This window comes from Macaca mulatta, chromosome 2 (assembly GCF_049350105.2).
Source record: "Macaca mulatta isolate MMU2019108-1 chromosome 2, T2T-MMU8v2.0, whole genome shotgun sequence".
NCBI lineage: Eukaryota > Metazoa > Chordata > Mammalia > Primates > Cercopithecidae > Macaca > Macaca mulatta.
In genome coordinates, this window is record NC_133407.1 from 120238319 (window position 1) to 120250256 (window position 11938).

Below are 11938 nucleotides of genomic sequence, written 5' to 3' on the forward strand. Positions count from 1 at the left end.
GGTCTCAAACTCCTGGCCTCAAGCAACCTGTCCGCCTGAGCCTCCCAAAGTGCTGGGATTACAGGCATGAGCCACAATGCTCAGTTGAATTTACAATTAAACCATTAGCTAGTAAGCTATCGCTATACTTAAGATTTTCAGTTAAAAAGTTATTTTACACAATTGCTATTAATAACAATTTAACATAGCAGATAAATGTAATGCTACAGCAACATTTGGTGGGAAAAAGAGATATCATTTAAAACTTGTTTTCCCAATTAGGCAGGCATGGTGGCACATGCCTGTAATCCTAGCTACTCTGGAGGCCGAGGCCGAATTGCTTGAACTGGGGAGGCGGAGGTTGCAGTAAGCGGAGATCGCGCCACTGCACTCCAGCATGGGCAACAAGAGTGAAACTCCATCTCAAAAAAAAAAAAACAAAAAACAACAACTTGTTTTCCCTTTGTAATTTGGTTTTCCTAAAAATTTTAGTATTTCTAGAGAAAATTTTTTCCCAGGCTGTTAACTGGTTCTGAAAACAATCTTACAGTAAGTATAATTTAAAACATACCTCCTTTTCCAAAAGCTCATTGTGTATCAAGCAAGCACGTCTGTAGTTAAAATTTGTTACTGAGGTTGGTTCAAGGTAAGAAGAATGAAGAATATTTACAACATCTTCAAATTCTCGAGAGCCTGGAGTTAATGGCTGGAAAAGTGCTAAAATAAAAAAAAACAAACATTTAAAATGTTTAACATTACTCCATCTTAAATATAGCTTCTTATATTTTTGTGGGCTAATGTAACCTTAAACATGAAAAAAGGCATGAAGGCTATCTTACTTTGTGATATGCAAAAGAGATACTAACTCACTGAAAAAAATGTAAAACTAGTTGCCTACATATACCAGTTCCTTCAACAATGAGGATCTGGCATTACATACACAGACAAGGAAGTTGCAACTTTGCCAACCTTAGGCATGCTACATCAGGCAACCTAAATTGCTTAAAGACTCTTATAAGAATCTGTGCTTATACTCAACTTGTCTCAGCTCCTATTTTATGTTACACTGAAGTATGTCTCAGATTGTGTATTTCCGCAAACTAAATACCTATATCATATATGAGAACATAAAAACATTTAAGACATTATGTGAACAAATTATATGCTGTTACTGACACACTGGTCTTTTTAAAAAAAAAAAAAAAAAAAAGGCTTGGTGCTCTTTGGGAGGCCAAGGCAGCAAGACTGCTTGAGCTCAGGAGTTCGACAGCAGCCTGGGCGACATAGTGAGACCCTGTCTTCACAAACCATTAAAAAAAAAAAAAATCAGCCAGGCATGGTGGTGCATGCCTGTAGTCCCAGCTACTTAGGAGGCTGAGGCAGGAGGATCCTTTGAGCCCAGGAGTTCTAGGATGCAGTGAGCCATATTCATGCCACTGCACTCCAGCCTGGGAGACAGAGCAAGACCGTCTCAAAAATAAAAATAAAAAATAAAATGCTGCACTCACGTGGCTTCTTGTATAATCCATAAAAAGTAGTAGAACATTTATTATGACAACTTAGTAAAATGAAAACACGTCAGGCTTTGGAGTCAAACCTGGACACAAATACCAAACCCAGCATTACTGGCTTGGAGTAAGATGCGGGTAAATAAATTACTTATATAGCTCAGCTCTCTCATATGTAAAACAGCAAACTCCAGCAGCCCTAATAACCACTATATGCCACACGCCATACATAAGACAACACGTGGAAAAAGCTCTAAACATAGCATCCAACACATAGTAGGATATTAAGGTTATTTTTTTGTTTTTGAGACGGAGTCTTGCTCTGTCACCCAGGCTGGAGCGCTGTGGTGCAATCCCAGCTCACTGTAAACTCCATCCCCTGGGTTCACACCATTCTCCTGCCTCAGCCTCCCGAGTAGCTGGGACTACAGGCACCCGCCACCACGCCCAGCTAATTTTTTTTTTTTTTGTATTTTTAGTAGAGATGGGGTCTCACAGTGTTAGCCAGAATGGTCTCAATCCCATGACCTCGTGATCTGCCTGCCTCAGCCTCCCAAAGTGCTAGGATTACAGGCATGAACCACCGTGCCTGGCCAGGACATTAAGTTTTTATTCTCCACATCCCCAACCATTCTACATCCTACTGAATTTTTTTTTTTTTTTTTTTTTTGAGATGGAGTTTTGCTCGTCACCCAGGCTAGAGTGCAGTGGCGCGATCTCAGTTCACTGCAACCTCCGCGCCTCCCAGGTTCAAGTGATTCTCCTGCCTCAGCCTCCCAAGTAGCTGGGATTACAGACACCTGCTACCACGCCCAGCTAATTTTTAGATTTTTAGTAGATATGGGGTTTCACCATGTTGGCCAGGCTGGTCTCAAACTCCTGACCTCAGGTAATCCACCTGCCTCAGCCGCCCTAAGTGTTGGGATTACGGGCGTGAGCCACTGCACCTGGCCCCCACTTAATTTTTAAAATATTTAAGTCAAATATCCAATTCGTTCTTGAGAATTACTGGTCTATTAACCTCGAATTTCCATCTTATGCACAAAATACTTTAATTTACTAATACAAGTCTATACATATATATATTTCCCCAAATCAAAAAGGAACCACTTTTCACTGTAGAGAGAACTACTCATAGAAACTATATTATTCTCTATTACCTTAATTTCTTTCAAGACACTATTTAATAAGGGTCAACAAATGTCATAGTCAAAACAGGTCACTACTGAAAACATAATGTTCCACTTTTACATACTCCTAAAGGTGACAGATGCAGCGAACTTTTGTCTTTTCTATACATGATTATTAGACTTTAAAGGACATGTCAAATGACAGAGCCATTCATCCATTCATTTACCAACCATGTCTGTATTACAGAAGTGACTGTAAAAACACAGTTTTCAATGGCACAATGTGTACAAACAAATGGTTACCACTATTTTGGAACTGCACACTAAAAAAATAGACAACACAGTTATAGTTATGCAACTAATAAACAGGAGTAAGCTCAAACAAGTACTCAAACAGAACAAGACTACTCAACACAAAGTGTACTGTAATCAAACTTGTAGCAGACGAATATGTTCAGTAACCTATTGATTGTAAGCTCCATGAGAGCAGGAACTGTATCTGCCTTGCTCATTACTCATCTTTCCTGTATTCCAGTAGCTAGACCTGTGAGTGCTAGCCCTAAAAATATTGAACAGTCAAGTGAAGAAAATGAGAAATTTTGTCAAGTTTTAAAAACGGTAACAATATATTCTACTACTAAATGACTGTTATTTAAAATTAAGACTCATTCGCAAATTCAACAATTCAGTAACATACAAAACACAAATGAAAGCTCAGAAGAGGGTAGGAGGCATACATTGTCTTCATTCAAACCTGTGTTACGGAATGTAGGACAAAAACATCTTATCTTTGTGATGACTGTCCCCAATTAAACTGTGAAAAACTTGGCAAGGAACGCAGCATATGGAGGTCTTTATAGCTTTCACATCTAAAGTGGGCCAAGCATGATTGTAAAAGCTGGGTTAAATTTACACAATTTTGTTTCTAAACAAAATGACTTCGGATATCTAAAATTTACACAAAAAAAGATATCACATGGCTGCCAATTTCTATGAAATTTTATAGTCTACATAGATTTTCATTAGTTAAGCTACCCAATACAATTTATACCATTAATCTAATCATAAGTAAAAAATTAGTCAAATCATAAATCTGCATAAAAGCTCACATCCAAATTATTCTCAAAGTACTTAACATTTCCAGTTCACTCTAAAGCAATGTCCAAGAGTCATGTCCAATGTACTAAAAATGACAGCTGACAGGAAAAAAATTTTTTTAATGCAAAGAAAAAAGCATTTTAGCTCTAACAATAAATATCTGTATCCTAATGATTTTGTTTTGTAAATGCCTCAGTGGCTTCATTAGGCCGGTTATAATTTCTCATTTTTTCTGGTGATAATTTCTAAAATAATAAAATTACCCTGCAACTATTTTTAAGGATTTCAAGTCAATTTGCTGGTAATAGCAGTTCAGAAAATTTATTAAGTTCATCTTCTGAATGTACATTCTCTGGTAGTCTATTTTATGTCCTCAGAGGTCGTTTAACACTACATGTATCTTGATCAATGTGTCTTGTCACTCCTTTTAAAGAAAATACTTAAGTCAAAAATCTCAAATATGGGTCACTATTTGAGGTAGTAATAATAAACAACCCTGTGTCTATCCAAACAGGGAAAGCATTATATATATGAACCATCCATTTCACTCAGGGAACTCAGTATTCAACATACTGTTCTCTAGATTATGACAGTTACTGTCTAACCATTAGTGGTTAAGTACCACCTTCAATACTGTACTAAGAGCTTTACATGTATCATTTCAATCATCCAAACTATGCTATGAAGTTCAACATGCCCATTTCTCAGTTGAAACTGGGACAAGTAGCCTTTGAGTTGGCCCAAGGTTACAGGATTAACGAATGGATCAAGCTGCTGGGATTCAAATTCAAGTGATCAGGCTCCCTATCTTGTATCCTGAAATATACGACGTGCATGTGTGTGGTAATATTAGACGTACAATATCCAATCATGTCAAGAGCTGGAAAAATGACTGTTTCCTCATTTTATAGACCATAAATCATATAGAACACTTAGGCACAGGAAGTTGGCTATAAAAGAACAAAGAATTTGGTTCTAATACTGCTCTTTCTACCCTCATATCCTTTCTCAAATCTCTTAATTTTTTCTGATTTTAATCTTCCTCTAGAGATAACAGGGCCAAGAGTTGTAAAGCCCTTTGTTTTATAAAGGTTAGCAGTAGCAATAGAGGCACTTTCACACATTAAGAAATGTGTAATTTTGCTTATTTAATGGATTTTCCATTAAATGCCTGTCAGAAAAACAGCTGAGTTGATTACTGATCATACTAGGTTTCCCTATTGACAAACTAATTATAGATGTATTTTACGAGACTGAAGAGCACAGATTTAGAAGGGCACTTGGAGATTTATAATTTAAATGAGGAAACTGACAGTAACATAGAATGTGAACTGGAATTCAAATTTCCTGACTCTTAGCCATACTATCATCAAATATTTTTTATTAGTAGCATCATATAAAACATACTCAAATTTTTTTTTTTTTTTTTTTTTTTTTTGAGATGGAGTCCCGCACTGTTGCCCGGGCTGGAGTGCAGTGGCATGATCTCAGCTCACTGCAACCTCCACCTTCTGGGTTCAAGTGATGCTCCTGCCTCAGCCTCCTGAGTAACTGGGATTTCAGGAGCCCGCCACCAGGCCCAGCTAATTTTTTGTATTTTTAGGAGAGACGGGGTTTTACCACGTTGGCCAGGCTGGTCTCAAACTGCTGACCTCGTGATTCGCCCACCTTGGCTTCTCAAAGTGCTGGGATTACAGACATGATCCACCATGCCTGGCCCACACTCAAGATTTGAAGGTTATATTTATAAAGGCAGTCAGCATAGATATATAATTTAAATCATCAAACAGCTTTGTTCCTTAATCAAAAGAACATCTTCATCAGTTTTACCAATTTGGTGTTAAGACAGATCTTTTTGTATTACGTATATATGAATCGCAAAAAATATTATCGTATATACGTAAATTTTAAAAAGCTAAACTTAAAAGATGGACCATTCCTATCAAAACATACAAATGGGGCTGGGCATGGTGGCTCATGCCTATAATCCCGGCACTTTGGGAGGCCAAGAAGGGCGGATCACTTCAGGTCAGGAGTTCGAGACCAGCCTGGCCAACATGATGAAATCCCGTCTCTAAAAAGAATACAAAAATTAGCTGGGCACGGTGGCGCACGCCTGTAACCGAGCTACTCGGAGGAGGCTGAGGAAGGAGAATCCTTTGAACCTAGGAGGCGGAGGCTGCAGTGAGCCGGGATTGCAACACTGCATGCCAGCCTGGACGACAGAGGCTCTGCCTCCAGAAAAAAAAAAAAAAAAAAAAAAAAATGGGTAGTATGAGGTATAAATAAACAATTGTCTGATTTAAAGTAACTAATTCATGGAAGATGACGAAATAATTAGCAAGAGGAGGCAAGGGATCTGAAATTTTCTCTGAATTCATCGCTGATGTGTAATGATTATAATACAACCACTCTCCATCCATTTCTTCTTCACAGTAAGGTCTTTTTTTAAAATCACTTTTCTTCAGTCTAAAAAAAATTACCACAGACAATACTTTAGGAGTGGGTACTTCATCTCTAAATCAACAAGGTTGAACATAGCGTACAATTAGAAATGAATATGCTGGCAGGAATCAAGAGAGTACAAATACAAAACAATGTTTTTTGCACTGAGGATAGGTCAAAGTAAATTTTACCTCGATTACTTTGCTATTATGTATGGAGAGACCTATTGTTCTCAGAAGCCACTCATCCATATACAACTAATGAAATACCACGGAAATTTCCTTAAGAATGAGACTTGGCTCCAATGGCTTCCAACAGCAAGTGCAAATTTTGTGTGGGAAGATGGAGGTTAGCAGAATTAGCCATTACTTCTGGACTAAACCAGTATGGAAACTTAGTGCATGAGAGCAATTAATTTTTGAGACTCCCTTGGACCCTACAAAAACATTAACCAATAAACATTTTCCAGATAGTCAATCATCACTACTCCATTTCCCAAGAACTTTGGAGGGAAAAATTACATCAAATGCAATTACCAATTTTAATTTACTTTTTATGACTTACTAGATTTAAAGGCGGCGATAGTGAAACATCTACCAACAAAATGCAATTCTACAATTTGGTTAAATATAAGAATCATGCCTCAGCCAATAAATAATATAACATACATCAAAAACAGTAAAATGTATACCTTTCCAGTCAAAGAGGCACTTAATCTGTCAGTACCAATCAAATGTTGATAGTGAACATAATCTCTGAATGTCAAAATTCCCCAAGGATGAAAACATATTAAGTATTTCTATATTTAATAGGGGGATAAAAACAGTTTTTGTTACTAACAGGTCAGATCAAAAGCAGCTAACTTAAAACCTTAGATTATTCAAACTGGGTAGCAAGATTTTTCTTTTTTATAGTAGTAAAAGTACTCTACACCTATCTTCAAATTCCAGCTCCACCACTTATTAATTGTGTCATCTGGGGCAAGTTACCTAACTTCTCAGTACTTTAGTCTCATCTGTAAAATGGGAATAGTACCTACCACAAAACACTGTTGAGATTTAGTCAATGTATGTAAATTGCTTAGAACAATGCCCACAACTTATTAGGCACTATACAAGTGTTTGCCAATATTATTACTCAATTACAATGGCAGTTATTTTGGATGTCATACTATTGGCAAGACCAAAGAAAGAACTTTGAGTCAACAAGTTATACTTCCATAGTAATGACCTTTAAGTTATTAAAATATTTAAGTACTAATCTTAAATTTCACTGGAAAAGCACAGTCACAAGAAAAGGTCTGCCGTATTAAAACATGAATGCAACAGAACCTTTGATACTGAAAAGTTCAAGCAGACATACCTACTGAAAACCATCTAATATTCTTGATTAAAAGACTCAGATGACCACAACTAGTAATACCTAGCCAAATCCTATACAAAGTGATATCTTTACCTTTAGAGCCTTCCAAGAGATGGCGTTGCGATGAAGAGTATGAAGAATAAAACTAGCAGCACCTGTACTGTTTATGATGAATTTTTTTTTAAATAAAGTTGAATTTATGTATTGAATTCTATCACCAACTACTAACTTCTCTCAGCTTCAACAAGTAAAATTCACGGTGGTAAAATAGCTGCTTATTTAATTTTTTAAAGTTCTATTTAAATCGCTATTTTAGCTATTTTACTATTTGAACAGCTGGTGTTCAGGGTATAAATAATTACACAAGTTAAAAATTGCTCATTTTCACTAATCATGAAAAAGCCCACTGCGATATATTTTCCTCACAACTTTTGTCTCTCAAGTAAAAATGGAAAATACAAGTTTTACCCAAGAGGTACAAGACTATGGGGGACAACAGCAAGGTTTGTATTTCCTAATCCCTCAATTATTTCCACTTTTAGTGTGTTCAACTGAAGTCTATTTTACAACAATCTCTGGGTTTTATTTAAAAAACACACAAACACAGTGCCTTTCCAGTTCCTACTGCCTTCCCACATTTCAAACAAAATTTTAAGTTTCTAGGCCAATTTTCTGGTCCTAACAGTAAAAAAAATATATATATCGTGGTTTGTCCATATTCTTAGGCACTTAAACCTAAAAAAAAAAAGACTCCAACCGACTTTTATCAAGCTGTGAAGAAAAAAATAGTTCCACCTCCTACCTCATAACCAGAGCCCATCTGAATGTACTTCCAACCTATTCTCTACCAACTGATTACACTGGGAACTTTTCTCATATAGACTATAATCATACATCTCAAATCTTAACTAAATACACCAAAAAAACTGACAGTCTTGACCTTTAAAAGTATCTTTCTGAACCCTAAACTACATTAACTCAAAAGATATTTCTAGAAACATTCCTCATGCTAACTTCCAAAGGTTAACTTCATCTTTGTCAACACGGTTTCTCACACCAAGTATTTTCTTGGCTTTGCCATTCAAACAAAAATGAACTTTATTTGTACTTTCCCAATAAAAGGCTCAAACAATTCCAGTAGTGCAAATGGAACTGGTGATGCTTATGGAAAGTCAGTGTAAGGCTACAGCCAAGATTCTATAATCAAATAAATGGAAAAGCTTTCTATACGGGAAAAAACCAAATCCTATTATTTTCCAAAGTAAATAATGAAAACCTAACCACACAATAGGGCAAAAAGGAAGTTGTCTAAATCCAGAATATCCAAAATTTACTGGATAGTTAAAAAATTATACCCCAATAACAAAAAACAATACTAATTTTTATGTCCATTAGGAATTCTGTCTCCGTATTAACAATATGGCATTAAGATTTTTTAAAGGCACAAGTAATTAATGTAACTGTTTCCATATGGGTTCCAAAAACTAAGACTAGACTTTTTTCTAATCTGAAGTTCTACCATCTAGAAGACCAACTTGGTGACTCTTGAGGATAAGGTAACTTCTCATTAATCTTTTTCCATTGGGAAATTACTGCGCCAAGAACCTACCTTGCCATTCTTTTCAAATATAAGAAAAACAATACTAAATTCAAATTTAAAGAGAGAGAGACCTATTTAACGCTTCAAAAACAAGGGGGAAAAAACTAAATGGAAATGAAGTGTGATGGAAAATAGCAGTGTGCATGGATCACATCTACTAACAGAGATTTCTAAATAAGGGAGGACGCTGACATCAAGCACATTTCAAGTAGACACACAGAGCTGAAGAATTTCCACGGGGAGAAGCACTCATGGTCCTCAGAACATTGGCAATGGCCTTGGAGAAAGCCCCAGAATCCATGGCCACGGGCTATTTCCATAGCGAGACTTCTCAGAAGCATCCTTAGGAGGACACAACAGCTTCTCTGCCTTCGGGGGCTGGGAGGGAGGGGCGCCGAGCACCATCTTTCCTCTCTGGGAGCTGCAGCCTTATGGACAAGCTTCAAACCTGAGCTACTTCCAACTTCCGCGGGGAGGGGCAGCAGGGGAGCGTGGTTCCACCGCTTTCTCTCGCACCAAGCGCGGCAGCTGGGCGGCCGTGGCGGTGAGGGGAGAGGCAGCCGGCGCTGCATGCGTGTTTACGTATCTCAGATGGGTGTGGGAAGAGGAGATAGAAAGGTTCTAATGAAAAGATGGAGGGGAGAGAGAGAGGGGGTTGAGAAGAAGGGGAGGCACCACCTTTCTTTTCTCTGCTCTTCCTGGGGATCTGAAAACTCCTCCTAAGAGGCCTTTCGGGCTCTTCGGGGCCTCTGAGCAGGGCGGCCGCGCCCGCCTCAGAGGAGTCCTGAGGCTGCTCGTGGCTGAAGCTCTGGGCGGCCTCGGCCCCCGCGGTCTCCTCAGGCCCAGCGCCGCCGCCGGGCTCAGCGATGTTGAGGCCGCCGCCGCCGCCGCCATTTTGTGGGGAGGACTCAAGCTCCGGAAGCGCCTGCTTCATCTCGTCGTCTCCGCCGCCGCCACTTTCACAGCTCGCATCCGTCGGCTGCGAAGCCTCCGTCTCCACAGCAGTCGCCATCGCGCCGGCGTAAGGAGCTCTGGGAAGCTTCTGCCCACAAGGTCGACGGGTGTGGGGGGAAGGGGCGGCGGGCCAACCTCGCCGCCGAACTGCTCTCAGCCCACCCACCCCCTTCCCCCCGTGGTCTCAGGCTGCACTCCGACCCGGCAGCCTCTTGGGGGCCCCGAAGCGGGCACCCCAACTGTGCTGCCCGGCCCTCGGAGCCGCTCCTCGCTCGGGCAGTTCTTCTGCCTTCCCCCGCCACTCAACGTGCGCGCGTCGGGGCCGGGAGGGGGCGGGGCCACCGCGGGCCACTCTACCAATGGGAGTGCGGAACCCGCCTCCGCGAGTGCGGATATACTGCGCCGGGGGGCGGAGTTTTGAGGCGCCCGAGCCCGCCAAAAGGGGCGACTGCCACGCCCGGCGAGGGCCTCGACGCCGCAGCCGTGGCCTGCAGAATGTGTGGGCCCCTGGCGATTCTCGGGTTCCTGGCGATGCCGCGCTGGCGATCCTCGGGTTCCCGGGGATCCCCCGCCGCGCTGCAGGCGAGGGAGACGGGCTTGGCCTTGTCTCCGGATCGCAGGGGTGGCCCATTTGTGGGCAAGAACTTTCCTCAGTGTACGAGTTATCTCGGCCCAAACGGGCTTCAGCGCATGGATGCGGGACGATCTCGGCTTTATGAACTATTTGCATGTGTACAGAGACCTGGAGAGGAAATAAGAGAATGGGCTACGCAGTAATAGCCTAAAAGCGTCCGGCCTCTGCGACCTGCTGTTCTCACCGGATCTTGTATCTTTATGATAGATGACTCGCACCCGGCCTTCTCTTTTATCTCAGAGGGTGTGACCCAGTGTCACAGCGCCAGCAAGCACTTTAACCTGAGATCCTCTGATGGTACTTAACAACCTAGTGTTAACAGGATTTGGTTCTGGGGAGTTTGAGAGGAGGAGGCTGTTAACTTTTACCATTTTTCTTTGGTCGCACCCCCCCTCCACGTTTTCCTATATTAAATGTATATTAAAGAAAAAATAAACTTGCGGTTATGTTAAAAAATATACAGCAGTGGTCGCTGTCCCATAAAGGGAATAACTTCATAGTGAAGAACCGTTTGCATAGTAATTTCTACCTTGTCAGTATAAACTATCATGGGTTATCGTGAGTACAGCCAATATTTACTGAGTGCTTTCTATGTGCTAGACACTGACTGGACAAGTGATTTACGTGCATTATCTTCATTTAATCTTAACAGCAACAGATATGAGGGAGATACTGTTTTGCACAATTTAAAATAAGCGTTGCAAGACGGGACAAATTATGGTAACAAAACCAAGATTTGAAACCAGGTCTATTTAACTCTCCCAGTAAGTACTTAAGCACTGCACTGACTGCTTCTCTAAGACCTAATTTTCACAGCAGCTGTGCACTTTTTTTCATTTTATGCACGAAGCGACAGAGGGCTGACATTTTGCTGAGGGTCGCCAAGCAGCAGGATCAGGTTTGAGACCCAGATCTCTAATCCCAAACTACCTCCCAAGGAGTTTACAGACCAAATTATTCATAATAAAGCCTCAGGCTTAAAGAGCATTCCCAAGGGCAACACGAAAGTTGGATTCCTTTGTCCTCTAATAAATATTACCACTGTTTAACAGCTGATATTTAAAAAAATTCATCATGAATTGCCAACCTATTGGAATCAATTTAGTAAATCATACGAAAGAGTGTAAATCCATTATTAGTAAATAGTTTAAAAACACATTTTAGGCCAGGCGCAGTGGCTCATGCCTGTAATCCCAGCACTTTGGGAGGCCGAGGCGGGCGGGTCACC

At 40.4% G+C, this 11938-nt stretch overlaps 1 protein-coding gene across 5 annotated transcripts in view; it reads right to left on the minus strand.

Moving 5' to 3' along the window:
• TASOR (transcription activation suppressor) overlaps positions 1 to 10615 on the minus strand; it is a 62331-nt gene extending 51716 nt beyond the window's left edge. For all 5 annotated transcript variants that reach the window (XM_028844273.2, XM_001096938.5, XM_028844271.2 and 2 more), the window contains exons 1-2: positions 9801 to 10615; positions 551 to 696 (exon numbers count right to left, since the gene is read on the minus strand). Coding sequence is in view for 4 of the 5 variants with exons in the window: in XM_001096938.5 (XP_001096938.5) it covers positions 551 to 696; positions 9801 to 10134 (480 nt within the window). In the remaining variant the exon portion in view is untranslated. The remainder of the gene's footprint in view (positions 1 to 550; positions 697 to 9800) is intronic.
• Positions 10616 to 11938: the final 1323 nt, after the last annotated feature.